Below are 22,551 nucleotides of genomic sequence, written 5' to 3' on the forward strand. Positions count from 1 at the left end.
ACATCAATTCAGTTCTGATCTCAAGTTCATTTCTCATCATGTTTTATTATTTATGAAGAAAAAAAACAGAGAAAAATGTATTACATGTACTTTTCACAAACATGGTCCATGAAGAACTTTTCAGTTGAAAATAAAGTTTGATAGAAATAATACAAACTAAAATAAAAACACAAATGAAGACACACACACACACACACACACACACACACACACACACACACACACTGATCTTACTGTCTATAAGAGGATTTCTGACACATTTATTCTGACTGTTATTTCAATGACAGAAAGTCAGCCACAGTATTATTGTGATGAAGAGACTAACATCTCACTGTTATTGATTTATCATGCAGCTCAAAGCATTATGGGTAGAATCTCTTGTCAATCTCTTCTGATTCATCAACACAGTGTAACTGATGATCCATAAGAAAAAAAACCAAACCCAGGATAGAGCGGCTGAGTAAATGTGGTCTGGACTGTGTGGATTGTGCGTCTCATTGTTTCAGAGACGCTGTAGAAGAACAGAGTTCCTGCTCTGTGATCCACATACACTCCTATTCTTCTGCTAATAGGCTTCACTGAGAGATCAGTCTCTTTGTTATTGTGACTGAATGAGTAACTGTCAGGAGTGCAGATCAAACTCCAGGACTGATCATTACGTCCAAACACACACTCCTCATCTCCCTTCCTGTTGATTCTCTTATATGACAGTGATATAAATACACCATATTCTCCACTCCACTCAATCTCCCAGTAACAGCGTCCACACACACTCTCTCTACACAAGACCTGATGACACTTATTAAATCTGTCTGGATGATCAGGATACGGCTGTTTCTCTTGCACACGTGTCACCTCTCTGTTCTCCTCAGACAGAATGAGATCAGTGCTTGCTGTGTTTGGATCCAGTGTGAGAAAACAGGCATCTGAACACAAAAACAGAGACATTTAGAACAACAACAATAACTAGAGCTGTGTGTGCATGTGTGTGTGTGTGTGTGTGTGTGTGTGAGAGAGAGAGAGAGAGAGAGAGAGTGAGAGTGTGTTTAGACATACATTTGTTTAGTCCTGCTGTAATCCTGGATTCTCCTCCATGATCCACACTAGAAAACACACACAGAGTCACATTCAGTCTGTGAACAAATTGCTGTTGCTATGCAGTTACTATACAAGGTACAAGGGTGGTTGCTAGGGAGTTGCTATATGGTTGCTAAGGTACGTGATGTGGTTGCATTGCAGTCGATAATGTGTTGTTATGCAATTACTAAGGTACTCAGGGTGGTTTCTAGGGTGGTTGCTATACAGTTGATAACATGTTCTGGTTGGTTGCTATGTGGTTGCCAAGGTACAGAACATGGTTGCTAGGGTGTGGCTGTGCAGTTGCTAGAGTACATGGCTTGGTTGCTAGTAAAGCTGTGTATCACCAGTAAAGTCACAATACGATAAATATCCTGATACACCAGTTTTGTAGCCAGTTCGGAAAAGAGTTAAAGTAATGTTTTGTTGTTCATTTGTTTTGTCTGAGCTAGTCTAGTTAAGATTTTACTGCTCAGACTAGTGCTCTTTAAATTTGTTGTATCATTGAAGCCTCTAAGACCTTGTAGATTTATATAGACATACCCAGAGAAACTGAAAATTTCAACAATAAAACCTAAATCTCTTCATAAATTTCTGAAATACTAGAATTTGTTCAGTTAGCATACTCAACATACTTGAATTTGTCCAGTTTTTCCTGGAGCAGCTTGACTCCTGAATCTCCAGGGTGATTATAGCTTAGATCCAGCTCTCTCAAATGTGAGGGGTGTGAAGTCAGAACTGAAGAGACATAAGAAAATCCTTCCTCTGTCACCATACAGCCAGACAACCTACAAAAACATACAGCAACAGTCCACATCACTTTAGTTTGTTTGTTCTGTATATCACATTTTGTGTTGTATCCTTTTTGTATTTAACTGAGAATTCAATAAAAAGTATTGTGGACAATTTGTTGTCATTGTGATCTTGTCAGTTGGGTCAAATGTTTTTTTTTTTTTGTAACATTTTTTTATTGATTTTCCAGTGACATAACAAAATCAAGAGGTAACAAATGTCAGTGTCAAGTACAACTGACAAGAAAAAAATTAATAAAATTAAAAAATAAAATTAAAAAATCAGATAAGGAATAATAGTAATAGTTTAAATGGTATAATCTTCTTAAAAAAAAGGTCAAATGTTGAATATTCACAGAGACAATACAGACTTTATGAATATGTGCAATTAGCTTGTTTGTGTACTGAAAATCTGTTAATATTATTTTAAAGAAGAGCAAGCAATGCGCTGAGGAGGTAGGAGTATAGAAACAAATGCTATTCACACAAGCCTCATTGATACTAATGAGCTTATATGAGGACATCTCCGAGTTCAGCATCAGTTAACAGTCATTTGACTGGTCAGGCTGGATAAAGCATCCCTTCTGGCTGCAAATTACTTTATCTAATATTTATAATATAATTTTTAAAATTTCTGGATAACTCCTCAGACAGAATGAGATCAGTGCTTGCTGTGTTTGGATCCAGTGTGAGAAAACAGGCATCTGAACACAAAAACAGACATTTAGAACAACAACAAACACTACAGTTGTGTGTGTGTGTGTGTGTGTGTGTGTGTGAGAGAGAGAGAGAGAGAGAGAGAGAGAGGTGTGTGTGTGAGAGAGAGTGTGTTTAGACACACATAGCTGTTGCTATGCAGTTATAAATAGATCAGCAGCCACACCCAATCTGGATCTTTCTCAGTTACAGCTTGCATTTAATATTGTTCAGCCTAACTTATTTGAATTGAAACTAGTTTTAAATGTTGATAAAACAAAATCATGTTGTTTTCTAAATCAAAATCATTCCTTCATAATAATCTTCTGCCTATTACTACGTCCCAAGGTTCAGAAATTGAATTTTTGTCTCAGTATAGGTATCTGGGGATTTTAATTGATGACGCTCTCTCCTTTGGCCCTCATGTTCAGCAACTGGTGAACAGATTGAAAGTGAAATTGGGTTTTTACTTCAGAATCAAATCCTGTCTTTCCTTTGAGGCAAAAAAAAGAGGCTTGTTGCAGCCACTTTTATGTCTGTACTGGACTATGGTGATGTTATATATATGTATGCATCTTCACAGTGTTTACATGCTTTAAGCACTATTCGGACGGGACTAGTTTCCTAAACTACGTTTGAGTTTCGATTCTTACCACCTGACGTCTGTGATTTTCATGTACCAATTCGCACGGGACTAGTATCTCCGTGTTTATTACAGAGGTGGGAGGGTCTGATTTGTGCATCTGGGCGTCACAGAGATCACGCGCTCTGTATGCGTGCATTGCATTCATTCAAAATGATTGCCATTAGTATTATTACACAATAAATTCTAAATGGCTAGTATAGCAAAACCATGTTCATGTGTGGTTCCTTTAGTTTAACTTGTTTTCCTTTTTTTGTATTTTTATTAAATGTAATTAAAACATTATGTAACTGAGTACATAAATGAACGTGAGTAATCTTACCTGATGCTGATATTACAATAACCGGCATTAACAGTTTACGTGATCTTGCTCTTGATTTTATTATAATTTTTTTTATTATTTATTTGCTTAAGCAAATATATCAAACATCCGTGCAGTAAGAGCATCTACGGTAATTCACGTTGGCCAAAACACACAAGGAAACGCGTTGTGAAATAAAATATCACCGGCCATCACAGACATTCGCATTCGGACGGGACTAGTTTTCTCAGAGGATCACTGAGTTTGCTGAAAAACAGTAATTTAGGTAATTTGCTCTGGAATTATCACAGAGGTTGTGTGAGAAAAACACAGACGTGTCAGATTCGGACGGGATTAAAATCACCAAGTATGTCTGTGAAACACATATTTCTCTAACGACCCCCTGTAAAACTAGTCCCGTCCGAATAGGGCTATGGACACTGTTTATCATGGTGCACTGAGGTTCATAACAAATCTTAAAACCCTCACTCATCATTGTGTGTTGTATGCTCGGGTTGGCTGGTCTATGTTGTCCATTCGAAGACAAAAGCACTGGCATGTTTTTATTTATAAATCTATCCTGGGTTTACTTCCTTCCTATCTTTGTACATACATCTGTAAAAGGTATGCTTGTAGCTATAGCCTCCGGTCACAGGATATATTTTTACTGTCTGTTCCAGTGGTACGTACGGAGTTGGGGAAAAAAACTATTAAATTTGCTGCTCCCTCTGCCTGGAATTGTTTGCAAAGTATATTGAAACTGAAGGAACTGGTTTCGTTAGACACTTTTAAAGTAGTTTTAAATGATTTGGAGAATGAAACATCGGGTTGTAGATGTTTTAGCTAGTTATGCATTGATATTGAAATTAGATGGATTTGCTTGTGTGTGTGTTTATATGTGTATGTATTGTTGGATGTTATTTGTTACATTCAAACATGCTGTGTCTGTCAGTCTTGGCCAGGATGCTCTTTTAAAAGAGATTCTTAATCTCAATGTGCTTCTTTCCTGGTAAAAAATAAAGGTTATAATTTGATGGCATTTTCGTGCTTAACTCCATTTGATATAGTGGCATATTTTTCCTCAACTTTTAATAAGGTTGCCACCCTGCCTCCCACCTAAAGGGACCCAAAAGTGCACCTTACTTGGGGCCCATTTTATTTTTTTCCCCCAAATTACATTTACATTTTTCTAGACTCTGTTTTAATTGTTAAATTAATAAATATTAATCAAAGACATGTCTAATTAATTTAAATCATGAAACACAATTTAACATCAATTTAATAAGTTTATTTTAGTATGCTTTTTCCCTTTTTCAACTTTAGTTAGTCTGTAATTTTGCTGTTTGAACATAAAAAAGATCTACAACTTTACAAAGCTCTAAGTCAAATTCAACTACAAAACTACAATGAATTACTCATTTGTACTACTTTGGCATATTTTCTGGGATTTTTTTATATCATGAATACCAACAAATGTGACGAAACCTGGTTGAGCTGCACTAGAGAAGGCAACGAGTGTTATTACAATGTCAGAGATACACTAGCTTTCACAAGGCAGACGAACTTTGAGTGGTTACAATCATCCGGGTTTAAAATCACGTTCAAATTGATTTGATTTTGACACAATATTTACACTAAAACTTGCAGCAGGCAGCTATGGTAAGGGCATGACATTTCCTGACCAGCCGCCGAGTGCTGTCAATCACAACACACTGGCCCAGCTAACCAATCACAGCACATTTCAGATTTCAAGATGCGGGCCTTCATTCGATACAGGAACTATTAAAGAGTTGCTGAGGAATATAATGTAGCAATTCAGTATTAAAGTCAATATATTAGTACAATTTACGAGGCAGTGTTGACAAAAAGTTTCTAGAAAGTGCTCCTGGATATTAGGAGCAAATAAACATTAGAATATCTTATCTGATAAAATAATTAAGTTGAATTAACTTTACAGATAATGTTCCCTTTTAACTTTGACTGAAATGTGTTGTTAAAGCTCTGGATAAAGCTCTTCCTCAGCCCATTCCCTGTCCACTTCCTCTTCCAAAATTTAAAAGTAGGTCAGATTCCAGTGTTCCACTGCTGCACAGAAAGCTGGGGTCCGAGGTCTTATGAAGTTGTGATGTGAACAAAAAAAAAAAGAGCCTGAGATCACTTCAGTCCTGAAGAAGACTAAGAAAAGGACCAGGTTCTCTTTTGAGTCCACTAAACTGTGAACACCATAAGGACTGAGGTCCCTTTCAGCTGGTTCACTTTCTGGTTCTCTTTAAGTGAACTGGGTTCGGTTCATTTAAAATAAACTAAATATGAAAACACCCATAGAGTCAGTTTCAGCACATTAGGCAACCAATTAATAGTGAGTCTGTACTAGTGTTGCACGGTGCACCGATACTTCAAAAGTATCGCAATTCTCAGAAATTAAAAACGTCACGATTCCTAAATTTATTAGTATCGATACTTCAAAGAATGACTGCGTTCCAGATTTGTAAGAGACGTATTTCATGTTGGTTTGTGCAACACACCCTTCCAGTGCCTCCCTATGGACGTCTGTGTTTTTTCTCCTTATACACGCAGCAAAAAAGCACTAGAGCGAGATGGCTGCATTAGTGGCTTTACTAAACTGATTTGTTTTTACTAAAATGTGTGCATAATCGCATTAAATAGTTCAAATAAGTTGTTCAGATGAACAAAGTACAAGGTTTTCTTCCATAATTAACATTTTAATTGTTTGGTCAGACAGTTCATATATAATATTCACATTAATCGGGGATTAAACGTGGAGTTATGTTCTGTATGTTAAATATGAAAACGAGTGTATCTGCAAAAGCACCTATAACTGCGCTTTGTATCTGCTGATTGCTGATCGAGTTTTACATGCTTGGCTCACTGACCCTGTATTGAGCGTAAGGAGTCACGTGCCGATTTGGTTTGATTTGGGAGGGGTCTGAGCCGATCGGCCATGATAGCAGGACACGCTATCAGTTGCCAGGGGCAACGCCTTCAGAACTTCACAGAGGCGTGACTAAACATTCCAGAGCTCTTTAATTTTTGTGCATTATGTCGGAGGAACAGAGTCGGATCTACGAGTACGAGAAAGAAAAGAAGAAAGTAAAGCAAATGCAGAAAGATAAGGCGAAAGAAAGACTTTACAGGAACAAGCTCACACCAAGTGCAAAACAGCGGTGTTTGGAGAAGCTCTCAGGCATCCAAAATATCGACCCATACGAGCTCCCTGCAGCGGCACAGAGACCTGGACCATTTATCCGTGCACACATATGGACATTGTGAATTATATTGTTTACGATGTAAGTCACCTTGTATTCACGCTGTTAATGGCTTTAATCTAACCCGGATATTTACATCTTGCAATCACACATTTAACTACCCTAGCCAACCCAGAACTGATTTATCCACTTTGCAGCCCCCAACACAAAAACCTGGTACAATATGTGTCATTGGGCTAAAATCAAATTATAACTAAACATACACAGCTTTAGCCTACATTAAAACATGTTGGAAACGTTTGTGCACATTGAACATCTCGTTACAATCTAGTTACTTTGAAAAAAAAAAAGTTACTTACAAAAAGTTACTGTCATTTTGGTCATGAACTGTCTGTTAAATGCAATGTGTAATTACAACACGCTAAAACGCATGTGAATAAACTTACTTTGGCTGGTAAAAACGCTGTTTTTACCACCTGGAGGCTTGTAGATGGACCCAGCCACAGCAGAAAGCCTCATAACTTTCCAAAGACTTGTGGCTTTTAAACTCCTGATTTGTGTAGTAACTTACACCAAAAACTAGATAATTCACAATGTCCATATGTGTGTGTGGATGTCTGTTCCAGGTCTCTGTGCCATTCCGCTGCAGGAAGCTCGTATGGGTCAATATTTTGGATGCCTGAGAGCTTCTCCAAATACCGCTGTTTTGCGCTTGGTGTAACCTAAAAAAATGTATTCCATTGTTCCCATGTATCGTGTGAGGTACTGGAGCAGTTTTTTAACGTAGCAGTAACTTCCAGGCATGGTAAAACAGTGCGGAATTGCAAAAACCTCCTCCACTATAGAGTTAACAACACATGTAAACAATCCTGTTTCGCCGCCGGTGTCCTGCCAACATGGCGGAGACTGTGATATCGAGGGGAGGGGCTCTGTGCTATGACGACAACTCCTCACTCTCAATACTCATTCATTTCGTTCATGAACGAGATGTATCAGTTCATTACACTCGTTCACGAACGAGATCACTTGATCTCATTCAGTGAAGGGCATATGGGTTCACTACATTCAACAAATCACATGCTCCGTCAAATCTTGAGTAACTCTTTGACAGGATGAAACAGTTCACAGAGCTGTTTACGAGCTGCGCATGCGCTGCTAATAGCGCCGAGCTCGCGCGCTGCTGTGGAGGGAGGAACTTTTACTGTCTATGGGAACTTCAGTGAACAAGAGAGTCTAGTAGCAACGTATCTTCCGTGATATCCCTGATGCGCGGGTCGGGGTGGGTAAAGAAATGTTACTTTATTTGCAGGCTGGGGCGGGCCAAATAATTTCATAAAAGCGGGACCCGCGGGTTGGGAAAAAACCCGAATCGCGCATCACTAGGCTGCGTGTGGGAGCACAAGTGATACTGTGGCCGCCGGTTTACGACTGTAAGAAAAAGACGACGCTCAATAAAGATGACGCTCATTAAAACTCAGCTTAAAGTTCAGAATCAAGATAAATTTATTACTCTTATGTTTCTTATGATGACTGAGATAATGCTAAATTTATTCTTTCTTTACCTTGAATGTCATTGCTTTATTTTATTTTTTATATTTTTATATTTCATATTTTGTTCAAATGTTTAATATATCTGCTGTTCATATATTCATTTATTAGTGTGTTATATGATTAGAATGTTGTCCCGGTTTTAAAATAAAGCACATCAATGATATTTGAGAGTGTATTTTCCCTTTTCAGGAAAAGTATCGAAAAAGTATCGAAATTCTTCCGCAATCGCAATCTAATCGCAGTTCTTGACTAGGTATCGGTATCGAAACAATACTTTTGGTATCGTGACAACACTAGTCTGTACATATTTGAAAAATAAAAATCTTAATTACAAATAGTCCAAATATATTTACATTAACATTATAAATATTATTATTTATGGCTTTCTTAATATATTTGCTTTAAATCTTTAAAAATAGAGTTTTTAGTATTTCATAAAGTATAAAAATATTAAATAATTCAATATTAATATTTTAGAAAACCACAAACACCCTGAAAAGTTATTGATGCTTCATACGTTTATAATGAGAATAGTTTATAAATATGTTGAAGATGTTTGGAGCATGTTTAATTATCAAATCCATGTTTAAGTGACCCAAACTTACAGCGCTGGTAGAGATGAGTTCATGTGGAAAAGCATTTAGTGCAAACTGAATCACTCTGAGACTTGAGTTTCTTGTGTTTCAGTGCATACTGTGTCACACCTCACTTGTATATTGCATATGTACTTGATCATACATTTTTATAATTACATCATAACCTTAGAAATCTGATGATCACAATAACCAATATCACATTCTCAAAACCATGCTTTGTTCGAATTTATAAGTTCTTGGCCATTTGGCCAAGTAAAACCCTTTTCATATACTTGCCAAAGCTGTGTTAATTTTGGACACTAGCTAAGATGCTAAGGGTGTCCTGCTAGATTCTATGCTGCTAGCTCATGAAGTGCTGAAGTTATGTATAGAACATGCAGCTTGTTTAGTAACTGTTAATGGCCATTTCAATCTACAGACTAGGCATGGGACGATTATATGCTGCTAGCTCATGAAGTGCTGAAGTTATGTGTAGCCCTCCTGCCGGGTAGTCTCTAAACGTGGCTCACAAGATAGCTATCTGGCTAAGGGATCTTTACTTTATCCGCTACCCCAGTAAAGGCACACTTCTCTTACAGTTACAGTACCAATATAACCCAGATCTCAGATCTTAACCTATGTTTTCTATTTGGAACTAAATAAAAATGTGTTTACACTTAACTATGGAAATACAAATATTTCACAGGAAAAATTAAATAGCAAGTGTTTTTTTTTTCCACCAGAAATCACACAAAATTATACCAGATCAATAAACATATATTTATTTATTTTCCTCTGAACTATTTTTGTCTTTGTGTGATTTTTCTCTTCTTGAATGATCAAATTCACAAAGTCACAAAATCAACAGCAATAAATTCAAATAATCACTGTTCCCCCAAAACAAAACAAAAATACAATGAATAAGGTAACACTTTGAATTTTACCCAGCTGGGATTTTCAGTACACCGATGGCGCGCTAGTTGGAGCTCTTTTGATGCAAAACCAATGTACTCACGAATCCAGGAAACACAAAATTCCAATTTCAGAATAGAAACCTCTAATCTTCACTTCCTGACGAGATGATAAACAGCAACCCCGTCGTGTCCCGTGACGACGTTGAGTGGATGTCGATTAACTCTTGAGATGGATCCGCTAAAGTCCATGCAGTGCTCCAAATCTTGACTCGACGGTCTCTGTTTCTTAACGAAAATATGCACGCACTTGCCTCCTAACTACGCACACCACGGTGATACTTTTTTTTTTTCTCCACTGAACTAATAAAATAAAACACGAGTATATTCTTCCGGATTTCAACCAAATTACCCAATTTATTATAACTGCATCACTGAACTTGAGAAATGAAACACGGGATTATTCTTCCGGATGAATTCTCACTCTAATAAAACAAATAAACGGAATAAAAAAGATTCTCTCACGTGCTATGCTCGTGCATAAATTTGACTCACACGGAGTTGAAGTATGCAGCCTCTTTCCAAACTCCCTCAAAATGTTCTTGCGTGCTGCCAGCTGCAAACCTGATGCGTGACACAGACACACAAGCAACTCACGCAACTTTAGTCACTGGCCTGCCACTCAAAATGTCCGTGAGCGTTGACTCACTGCCAGCTTTTTTTTCCGCTGCGAACACTCCTTCCCCTCCCACGAGCTTCCTCTCGTTCTCCTCTGCGACCCCTCCCCTCTTGAACTTGAGAGGTCAAAGTCCACAGTTCTCAACGCAAATACGACGTTCTCAAGAAAACAGTCCTTGTATGACTTTTTTTTTTTTTCACATATGCACATTTTAAACCTTTCAGAAACATTATATATAAAAATACATTATATATAAAAAAAACAAAATCCATCAAACATTTGTTTGCATATGAATGCACACCAATAAAAATGTGACATACAAATTATGACATTCTCTTGTCTCTTCTTTTTTTTTCTACTACAGTTTTACTTTTGAAACTCAAACATTTTCAGGGCTCTACATTCTCCCCCCACCAAGAATCGTTATGTCCTCATAACGAGAGAAACAAAGGAATCACATACAGTCCCTTCAGTAACTTTTTTTTTCACATTTCAATATCTCAACTCTTTTCCCAGACAGTTTGAGACACTTATACACTTTTCAATTGAATGAGCAAGATAATGTCACAATAGATCCATGTCTATACTGAAGGAAATCACTCACATTAGCGTCTAGTAGGAAAATCAACTGAACAGGTACTCAACCTTCTCGCAGGTACTTTCAACCATAAAAAGACAGTAGAACAGTATCTAACAGGATTTACGACTTTAGTTTGAGAAACGGCAGGCTCAAATTTTGGCTCCCCAAGAGTATCATATGTAAACCTCTTTGGCACAATTCTCTCTCTATGAGACCTTCTGTAATCTTCAGTTACATCAGCAGAGATACCTTGCGTTACATTCTCATCTGAGTGGTCTTGACCCTCACTTGAAACATTATCACAGAGGTCTGATACTCGGCTCACATTTTGTAAGTTGCCCGAATCACTTTCTGGTAGCAGTCTTGAAACAGACTCTACAGGTTCATTTGGCTCAACTCCTTCATCAGAGTGCTCAGAAACATCCTCAGAAACAACCTGTTCAACATTCTCATGAACAGTGTTATCAGAAACCACAGCATCACTCTGAGAAGTGTCCCTTCTGGGGTCAAAGGATGATTTTCAGGTACATAATACCACACCCCATACATTCCATCCTCACTCTCTGAACTTTCATCAGCATATTGAGCATCTCTGGTTTCTGCTTCTTGCCTTACAGGAGCATCTTCCACAACATGCTCTGGACTCTGATTCTTTTCAGCATTCTTCCTTTTCTTCAGAACTCTCTTTCTGGGTTTTGGGACACTGTCAGGAACTTGTTGCTGCCTCAACCCTTGACCAATAGGAAGAATGTGATTCCTATGCAGGATCTTGACAGGTCCAGTTCCACTCTCTGGCTTAAGCCGAAACACAGGTAAGTTTGGCATTTGACTCTGGACAATGTAAGGCTCAGCACTCCATCTGTCTGCCAACTTGTGCTTCCCTTGCAATCCAAGATTCCTGATCAGGACTCTATCTCCCGAAACAAGGTGAGAGTAATGCAGTCTCTGATCGTACCTTCTCTTATTTCCTGCATTTTTCTTTCCAGCTTTTTCCTCCGCCAGCTCGTACGCAGACTTCAACTCTCTTTGCATGGTCTGCACAAAGCGCTGGTAAGACTTAGTGGAAGTTCCATCACTAGACACACCAAAACTCAGGTCTATGGGCAATCTGGCTTCCCTTCCGAACATAAGGAAGTAAGGGGAGTATCCTGTGGCTTCGTTCACACTGCTATTGTACACATGTACAAGATGTCCAATGTGACGGCTCCACTGCTGTTTCTGCCTCGAATCCAGGGTCCCCAACATATCCAAGAGTGTCCGGTTAAACCGCTCCGGTTGCGGATCACCCTGGGGATGGTACGGTGTTGTCCGGGATTTCTCCACTCCTAACAAGTCAAACAACTCATGGATGAGCCTGCTCTCGAAATCCCGTCCCTGGTCCGAATGCATCCGTCTAGGCAGTCCATAGTGAACAAAGTATTTCTCCCACAGGACCTTTGCAACTGTGGACGCCTTCTGATCCTTAGTCGGAAACGCCTGTGCATACCTGGTGTAGTGGTCTGTGATGACAAGGACATTACAGATGTTCTTGGAGTCAGGCTCTATGGATAGAAAATCCATACACACAAGATCCATTGGTCCATTACTAGATAAGTGTGACAATGGTGCTACTCTCTTTGGCAGAGTCTTCCTCTGGACACATCTGGCACATGTTTGGCAGTACTTCTCCACCTCAATCTTCATTCGTGGCCAGTAAAATCTCTCTCTCACCAAGCCATAAGTCTTATCAAATCCCAGGTGTCCAGAATCATCATGCAGCGACCTGAGAACTACGTCATGAAACTTCCTGGGCAGGCACAACTGCTCACGACGAGGTTTGTCTGGGCTTTTTGTGCACCGAAACATCACTCCATTCTCCAGCACTAATCTGTCCCCCTCTCTCATTATTAATGGAAGGTCCTTGTGAGCTTCTTTGTTGACCTTGGACAGATCTCCTCCTTTCAGTGCTCTCCATATCTCTCCCAGACAAAGATCCTCCTGCTGAGCATGTGACAGATCCACGGAACTCAGTTTTGGAATCGTGGAAGTATCCAGAGTGGCTAAGTTACAGTAAGCTCTGGGGACTGCTTCAGGAGTTCCTCCCAATGATATGATAATCCCGCTAGCAGTTGCGAAGCAGCTGGACCTGTCTTGCCCTCTCAGGTTACACAGGGATCTCACTCCAGAGGATGATATATTAGTCCACTCCTGGTCCTTTATGCTCCTATGAGGACGACGAGACAAAGCATCGGCATCAACATTTTGTCTCCCAGGCCTGTACTTGAGACTGAAGTCATAAGCAGAGAGAGCCGCCAGCCACCTATGTCCTGCAGCATCCAATTTGGCTGTGGTTAAAACATAAGTTAGTGGGTTGTTGTCTGTCTGCACTTCAAACTTTACTCCGTACAGGTAATCATGTAGCTTGTCCACAACAGCCCACTTTAAAGCCAAGAACTCAAGTTTGTGGACTGGGTAGTTCCTTTCAGAAGGCGTCAAGCTCCTGCTGACAAAAGCTACAGGTTTCAATCCCTGTCCTTGGTCCTGATATAGAACCCCGCCCAAACCTTCACAGCAGGCATCAACATGTAGGACGTATGGGAGCTGAGAGTTGGCAAAGGCCAACACAGGAGCCTTGGTAAGTCTCACCTTCAACTCATTGAAAGCAGCTTCACAAGCATCCGTCCATCTACTTCCAAATGGATCCAAAGATTTGTACACAATCCGGTCGGGATTGTCTCCAGCTTTCATTTTCTTCAAGGTCTTGGCCGGAAAACACCCTTTCAGCAACTGATTAAGTGGGTAAGACACTTTAGAATATTCTTTCACGAATCTTCTATAGTACCCACAGAAACCTAAGAAAGAACGTAGCTCTGTCACGTTCTGGGGTCTGGGCCAAGATTTGACAGCTTCAATTTTGGAGGGATCAGTCGAAACACCATCTTGAGACACAATGTGACCAACATAACTGACAGAAGTCTGACAAAAAGTGCACTTGTCCAGGGACAACTTCAACCCTTCGCTCTGTAAGCGGTCCAGCACCTTAAGCAGCCTCTCCTCATGCTCCTCCAAAGTCCGTCCGAAAATAATGAGGTCATCCAAGTAGACCAACACTTCCAACAGGTTCATGTCTCCCACCGTCTTTTCCATCACTCGCTGGAAGGTCGAGGGAGCTCCACAAATCCCCTGTGGCATCCGCTGGAATTGGTAAAATCCCACTGGGCAAATGAAAGCTGTCTTTTCTTGGTCCTCTTCACTCATGGGAATCTGATAATATCCACTTCTAAGGTCCAATACACTGAACCACTGGCTTCCATTTAAGCAGGCCAGAGCATCTTCAATGCGGGGAACGGTGTATTGGTCAGGGATTGTGCGACGATTCAGCGTCCTGTAGTCCACACACATCCTTATCTGTCCGTTCTTTTTCCGGACTACGACAATTGGTGAAGCGTAAGGACTTCTGGACTCAGCAATAATATCAGCCTCCTTCAGCTTCTCCAAGTGTTGCCTCAATGTCGCCTGGTGCAAGCCGTCGTGACCTCTCACGAAAAGGTTTATCCTCTATCAGTCTGATGTGGTGTTGGGTACTCTTTGAACATCCAACATCGAATTCATCGCAAGAGAAAACATCCTTTCTCTCTAACATCTTTTTAGCCAGCCGCTGTTTCCATTCGGTAGACACAGGGGAATCGCCAAAGTTAAATGAATCCTTAGTCAGTTTGGTTTTCCCACTACTCTCTCTGGGCTTAGAGACTGTAGGCACAACGTCAACAGGAAACACATGTGCGATAGGCATTCCTCTCTTGATCATCACTGGCCGAGCAGAGACATTCCTGATAGTGACTCCAACTCTTTTTGACTGGACAGCAGTAGCAGACTGCACCTCAGCTCGCACTAGCAGTTCCTCTGGAAGGCAGGACTCTTCTGGCTGATCCACTAACAAAGTTTTAGTAGATAAGGTAACAGGGTATTTTAGGATTCCAGAAACCCTCACACTGTCTCCTGGAGTCAGCTTCAACGGCTTGCGGCGAGGAAACCAGACAGTACCTCTACTTTCGTCAACATCACACTTGCTGACAGTAATGACCCGTTCATAGGCAGATCTGATCTCAGGATGAACCGTCATGGTATGAAGAAAATCATTTCCCATCCTTTCCTGGCAAACTGCTACCAGCTTCTTTACCACAGACGTGTTTGTTCCCACCAGAATGTTGACATCTCCTTTCATGACAGGGTCAGGACAGACCAACACAAGTGCATCTATGGATTCTGCCACTCCTGCTACAGATCCTGGAAACTCTAGCCTTAAAGCCAAGCAGCCATCATAAGGGTATCTCTGTGAGCTCAATCCCCATATTTCCAAATTTTCTATTGGTGTCAATGGCAGATGCTTCAAGTGTTTCTCATAGAATGATCTGTACAGCAGTGTGACCTGCGATCCACTATCCAGTAAGGCCTTAGTGTAGATACCTTCAACCTGGATGGGAAGGACAGAGCTAGGTCCCACTAACCCGCTCGGAAGGTCTACCAATTCAACTCTGGCTCTTTTGCACTTTGTGGAACGCGTCTTCCTCGGAGCTTCAGGCCGTTCCTCTACTGAGCCCCGGAGGCATTTCCCGACGGCTGTCTCATTTTAATGAGCCACTGGTTTACTCTCCTGAGGTTTTCTTCTTTTGTACAGTCACGTTTCAGATGACCATCTTCTCCGCATCTGTAACAGAAGATGTTAGCCTTGTTCACTGGTCTGGTGGGTGTTTTACTCTCTGCAGTTGCAGCTAAACTGTGCGTAACTGGACGATCATGAGTGACGGGTTCTTTTGCCACAGCTGATAAGCGAGACACCTCATTCTTCAACCCCCTAATCTCCCTCTTCAGCATTTCAACTTCTGAATTGGCCAGACTGTTGCCAGACGACTCATTCCGTGCAGCCACAGCTACATTTGCCTGGACTGAGCTCCTTTGGTGTAACATACTTTCCTCTTCTCTTACCTCCTTCATTAGCTCATTGAAGGGAGGTGGGGCACACAACTTATGGGTCATCCTCAAACGCATAGCCACCAGGTCACTTGAGAGGGCACCTCTAACTATTTGCTGCATCCGGAGACGATTCATTGCAGGGAACTCAATGCCTCTCTTCCTCAACATACTGTGCAGCATCCTGTCCAACCTCATTATGTAGGCTGAGAGCTTCTCTCCCTCGCTCTGGTAAGTGCTCCGAAATTTTAACATCAAGTCTGCAGCATCCTCGGTAGTGCCAAACGCTGACTCTAGTGCACTAAGGTAATCATTGAAGGTAGCGGATGGGTTACCAGTCTTCTCAAACCTTACAATGTCTGCTGCAGGACCTCTGAGACACTCTACTAGTCTCTGCTTCTTAACATTATCAGAACACTGCCACTCTTCCAGAATGTGGGTGGTCTGCTCCACCCAGACCTCATACTCATCCTCTCCATGGGGAGTGGGAATGAACCCTGAGAAGGGACGCAACTTCCTATATCCAGCTCTCTCTTCAGACGATGCCACATGACACGTTTGAACAAGGGAATTTATGGCATCAACAAGCTTAGTGTTAAGCACAGGTGCAGGGGAAGCTAAACTTGGAATGTCAGATAGCGACTTTCCTTCCGCTTGAAGAAAAGACATCAGCTTAGTCTGAAATTCATCTTCACTGTTCTGTTTAGGTGCCTCAGCTGCGACATGAATAACCTGTGTGTACCAGGTACCTACTTCAGGTCCTCCGAGCTCTGCAGGGATAGCCATCTCAGAAACCTTGCTAGCGGTCTCAATCAGAAGAAACTGTTGTCGCTGAGTCTTATCAGAATGGCGATCAAGCACTTTGCATTTCCTCATTCCCAGGACAGCATCCAGCACATCATAGACTATTTTGTCTTCACATTCTGCAGGTACGTTGCTCAGAATGATAACCCTGTCCAGCTCAACACCCTTCTCTCTGCACCAAGCAATAATCTCACTAACCTCCATTTTGTTCACTTGCATCATCAACAGTATGTACTCAGAAAAACAGGAACTGACTGTTTAGCATTAAAGCTCTCTTCATATAATTCTCAAAGAAACAATGTATACACATAAATTACTTCCAAATTTTCACTGAACATACACGTTCACGCTTCTGAAAACACAAACTGAAATGATCTGAAAGATCCCGGAGACGAGCCCCCACAAAAATGTAGCCCTCCTGCCGGGTAGTCTCTAAACGTGGCTCACAAGATAGCTATCTGGCTAAGGGATCTTTACTTTATCCGCTACCCCAGTAAAGGCACACTTCTCTTACAGTTACAGTACCAATATAACCCAGATCTCAGATCTTAACCTATGTTTTCTATTTGGAACTAAATAAAAATGTGTTTACACTTAACTATGGAAATACAAATATTTCACAGGAAAAATTAAATAGCAAGTGTTTTTTTTTTCCACCAGAAATCACACAAAATTATACCAGATCAATAAACATATATTTATTTATTTTCCTCTGAACTATTTTTGTCTTTGTGTGATTTTTCTCTTCTTGAATGATCAAATTCACAAAGTCACAAAATCAACAGCAATAAATTCAAATAATCACTGTTCCCCCAAAACAAAACAAAAATACAATGAATAAGGTAACACTTTGAATTTTACCCAGCTGGGATTTTCAGTACACCGATGGCGCGCTAGTTGGAGCTCTTTTGATGCAAAACCAATGTACTCACGAATCCAGGAAACACAAAATTCCAATTTCAGAATAGAAACCTCTAATCTTCACTTCCTGACGAGATGATAAACAGCAACCCCGTCGTGTCCCGTGACGACGTTGAGTGGATGTCGATTAACTCTTGAGATGGATCCGCTAAAGTCCATGCAGTGCTCCAAATCTTGACTCGACGGTCTCTGTTTCTTAACGAAAATATGCACGCACTTGCCTCCTAACTACGCACACCACGGTGATACTTTTTTTTTTTTCTCCACTGAACTAATAAAATAAAACACGAGTATATTCTTCCGGATTTCAACCAAATTACCCAATTTATTATAACTGCATCACTGAACTTGAGAAATGAAACACGGGATTATTCTTCCGGATGAATTCTCACTCTAATAAAACAAATAAACGGAATAAAAAAAACTTTGATTCTCTCACGTGCTATGCTCGTGCATAAATTTGACTCACACGGAGTTGAAGTATGCAGCCTCTTTCCAAACTCCCTCAAAATGTTCTTGCGTGCTGCCAGCTGCAAACCTGATGCGTGACACAGACACACAAGCAACTCACGCAACTTTAGTCACTGGCCTGCCACTCAAAATGTCCGTGAGCGTTGACTCACTGCCAGCTTTTTTTTCCGCTGCGAACACTCCTTCCCCTCCCACGAGCTTCCTCTCGTTCTCCTCTGCGACCCCTCCCCTCTTGAACTTGAGAGGTCAAAGTCCACAGTTCTCAACGCAAATACGACGTTCTCAAGAAAACAGTCCTTGTATGACTTTTTTTTTTTTCACATATGCACATTTTAAACCTTTCAGAAACATTATATATAAAAATACATTATATATAAAAAAAACAAAATCCATCAAACATTTGTTTGCATATGAATGCACACCAATAAAAATGTGACATACAAATTATGACATTCTCTTGTCTCTTCTTTTTTTTTCTACTACAGTTTTACTTTTGAAACTCAAACATTTTCAGGGCTCTACATATGTATAGAGCATGCAGCTTGTTTAGTAACTGTTAATGGCCATTTCAATCTACAGACTAGGCATGGGACGACAACTGCATGGTATACAATGGTTTGGAAAAGTCACGGTTTCAAATCCCCCCAAAATTGCCATTGTTTACATCTGTTAAAAATCATGACAATTAGAAAACAATCTGCTGGATCTCAGGTGTCTTTGCCACTGTTTGAGTGTACGGAGAAAGACTGTGTTTGTGTGTGTGTGGCACACTTGCACTCTCTCTGTCTTTATGTGTATGTGCACATATCCTTGTACCTCCCCACTCCAAACTTAATCCAGGAAAGGTGAGCATTTCTGCATCATATCTTGGACTGAAAGAGGAATGTGTAGAAAGTGAGCATGTCTTCAAAAACATTTTGAGCTACAGGTTTAATGACTGCCTTTTTCATTGATCCACTTTTAAATTTATTTTTACAGAAATTGTTTTGATTTATGTTTATTGAGCTGCAGGGTTAGGCTCACTGAAGCGACTGCACTTAATTTAAGAATAATTCAATTGTTTATTTAAATCGTTTACCCTGACATGTTTACGGTTTCATAATGTTCTATGTTTCCAAAAAATAAAATGTATTGTGTTCAGTGGGGAAAAAGGTTGTTTTTTTAGCCAGACATTTAAAAATAACATATTTTAGAGCTGTAATCGCAATACAGTGATACTGTGATATTTTTATCTAAGGTTATGTCACGTGTCTGGTCTCTGTTTCCCTGGGTCTCCACTGGTGGTCTCACTTCCCCATAGGCACCTCACCGCAGGCACTACAATTCCCACAAAGCCTTGTCCCTTCATCACAGTAATTGCACTCCTGTTAATTGCACTCACATTCTCATGTGTTTCCCTGGGTTCCCGATCGTAACAGAAAGACTCCATTATGTCGAGATCCAGTGGTGTGGGACTTCATACCCGTTCCCCAGCCAGTATGGTGGAGCGAAGGAAAAATTTATCAAATTAACCACCCTCCGCCTAGAGGGGAAATGGGTGGGTGGTATGGCATAAGTATTCTGGACCCGGGCGGATGGTATGGGATATAATGATGCTAAAAGACATTGATGATGATAAAAGACATTTTCAACACCGGTCTGGATGACCCGGTGCCAAGAAAGGAAATGGATCAATTGGACGCTTTTGGTTTCTGGGAATTCGTGTTCTACCTACAACATCAGCCTCCGTGGGATACCCCAGCCACACCTGTCTCTCCCGGTGGGTTGTCCGATTCTAGACCGGGGTCTACAAACAGGAGGAACGCTGGCCCAGCGCCACAGCACAAGTTGGCCGCCGGCCCAGCGCCACTGCACAAGGTGGCCGCCAGCCCAGCGCCACAGCACAAGATGGCCGCAGGCCCAGCGCCACAGCACAGGATGGCCGCAAGCCCAGCGCCACAGCACAAGGTGTCTGCCAGCCCAGCGCCACAGCACAAGTTGGCCGCCGGTCCAGAGTCATGGCACAAGATGGCCGCTTGTCCAGCACATCTGCACAAGATGACAGCCACAGTTGACCCTCCAGAGTCGAGTCAGGTTCCCGTTGACCCTCCAGAGTCAAGTCAGGTTCCCGTTGACCCTCCAGAGTCGAGTCAGGTTCCCGTTGACCCTCCAGAGTCAGGTCAAGTCACCGTTGACACTCCAGTGTCAGGTCAAGTCACCGTTGACACTCCAGAGTCAAGCACTATCAATCAATCAATCAATCACCTTTATTTATATAGTGCTTTAAACAAAATACATTGCGCCAAAGCACTGAACAACATTCATTTGGAAAACAGTGTCTCAATAATGCAAAATGATAGTTAAAGGCAGTTCATCATTGAATTCATTGATGTCATCTCTGTTCAGTTGAAATAGTGTCTGTTTTAATTTGCAATCAAGTCAACGATATCGCTGTAGATGAAGTGACCCCAACTAAGCAAGCCAGAGGCAACAGCGGCAAGGAACCGAAACTCCATCGGTGACAGAATGGAGAAAAAAACCTTGGGAGAAACCAGGCTCAGTTGGGGAGCCAGTTCTCCTCTGACCAGACGAAACCAGTAGTTCAATTCCAGGCTGCAGCAAAGTCAGATTGTGCAGAAGAATCATCTGTTTCCTGTGGTCTTGTCCTGGTGCTCCTCTGAGACAAGGTCTTTACAGGGGATCTGTATCTGGGGCTCTAGTTGTCCTGGTCTCCGCTGTCTTTCAGGGCAGTAGAGGTCCTTTCTAGGTGCTGATCCACCATCTGGTCTGGATACGTACTGGATCCGGGTGACTGCAGTGACCCTCTGATCTGGACACAGACTGGATCTGGTGGCTACGGTGACCTCGGAACAAGAGAGAAACAGACAAATATTAGCGTAGATGCCATTCTTCTAATGATGTAGAAAGTACGGTGTTATGTGAAGTGTTCCGGTTCCAGTTTACCTAATTAATGCAGCCTAAAAATCCTTTAACGGATTTGGATATTAAAAGCATATTAGTATGTTATGTGTATGCCAGGTTAAAGAGATGGGTCTTTAATCTAGATTTAAACTGCAAGAGTGTGTCTGCCTCCCGAACAATGTTAGGTAGGTTATTCCAGAGTTTAGGCGCCAAATAGGAAAAGGATCTGCCGCCCGCAGTTGATTTTGATTTTCTAGGTATTATCAAATTGCCTGAGTTTTGAGAACGTAGCGGACGTAGAGGAGTATAATGTAAAAGGAGCTCATTCAAATACTGAGGTGCTAAACCATTCAGGGCTTTATAAGTAATAAGCAATATTTTAAAATCTATACGATGTTTGATAGGGAGCCAGTGCAGTGTGGACAGGACCGGGCTAATATGGTCATACTTCCTGGTTCTAGTAAGAACTCTTGCTGCTGCATTTTGGACTAGCTGTAGTTTGTTTACCAAGCGTGCAGAACAACCACCCAATAAAGCATTACAGTAGTCTAACCTTGAAGTCATAAATGCATGGATTAACATTTCTGCATTTGACATTGAGAGCATAGGCCGTAATTTAGATATATTTTTGAGATGGAAAAATGCAGTTTTACAAATGCTAGAAACGTGGCTTTCTAAGGAAAGATTGCGATCAAGTAGCACACCTAGGTTCCTAACTGATGACGAAGAATTGACAGAGCAACCATCAAGTCTTAGACAGTGTTCTAGGTTATTACAAGTAGAGTTTTTAGGCCCTATGATTAACACCTCTGTTTTTTCTGAATTTAGCAGTAAGAAATTACTCGTCATCCAATTTTTTATATCGACTATGCATTCCATTAGTTTTTCAAATTGGTGTGTTTCACCGGGCTGCGAGGAAATATAGAGCTGCGTATCATCAGCATAACAGTGAAAGCTAACACCATGTTTCCTGATGATATCTCCCAAGGGTAACATATAAAGCGTGAAGAGTAGCGGCCCTAGAACTGAGCCTTGAGGTACTCCATACTGCACTTGTGATCGATATGATACATCTTCATTCACTGCTACGAACTGATGGCGGTCATATAAGTACGATTTAAACCATGCTAATGCACTTCCACAGATGCCAACAAAGTGTTCAAGTCTATGCAAAAGAATGTTGTGGTCAATTGTGTCAAACGCAGCACTAAGATCCAATAAAACTAATAGAGAGATAAACCCACGATCAGATGATAAGAGAAGATCATTTGTAACTCTAAGGAGAGCAGTTTCAGTACTATGATACGGTCTAAATCCTGACTGGAAATCCTCACATATACCATTTTTCTCTAAGAAGGAATATAATTGTGAGGATACCACCTTTTCTAGTATCTTGGACAGAAAAGGGAGATTCGAGATTGGTCTATAATTAACTAGTTCTCTGGGGTCAAGTTGTGGCTTTTTTATGAGAGG

At 41.0% G+C, this 22,551-nt stretch overlaps 1 protein-coding gene across 1 annotated transcript in view; it reads right to left on the reverse strand.

Moving 5' to 3' along the window:
• Nucleotides 1-399: 399 nt before the first annotated feature.
• LOC127981281 (NACHT, LRR and PYD domains-containing protein 12-like) overlaps nucleotides 400-22,551 on the reverse strand; it is a 41,480-nt gene continuing 19,328 nt past the window's right edge. Inside the window, exons 7-8 of the mRNA XM_052585491.1 lie at nucleotides 1,709-1,865; nucleotides 400-918 (exon numbers count right to left, since the gene is read on the reverse strand). Of these exons, the coding sequence (XP_052441451.1) occupies nucleotides 400-918; nucleotides 1,709-1,865 (676 nt within the window). The remainder of the gene's footprint in view (nucleotides 919-1,708; nucleotides 1,866-22,551) is intronic.

The sequence above is a fragment of the Carassius gibelio genome, chromosome A4 (assembly GCF_023724105.1).
Source record: "Carassius gibelio isolate Cgi1373 ecotype wild population from Czech Republic chromosome A4, carGib1.2-hapl.c, whole genome shotgun sequence".
Taxonomy (NCBI): domain Eukaryota; kingdom Metazoa; phylum Chordata; class Actinopteri; order Cypriniformes; family Cyprinidae; genus Carassius; species Carassius gibelio.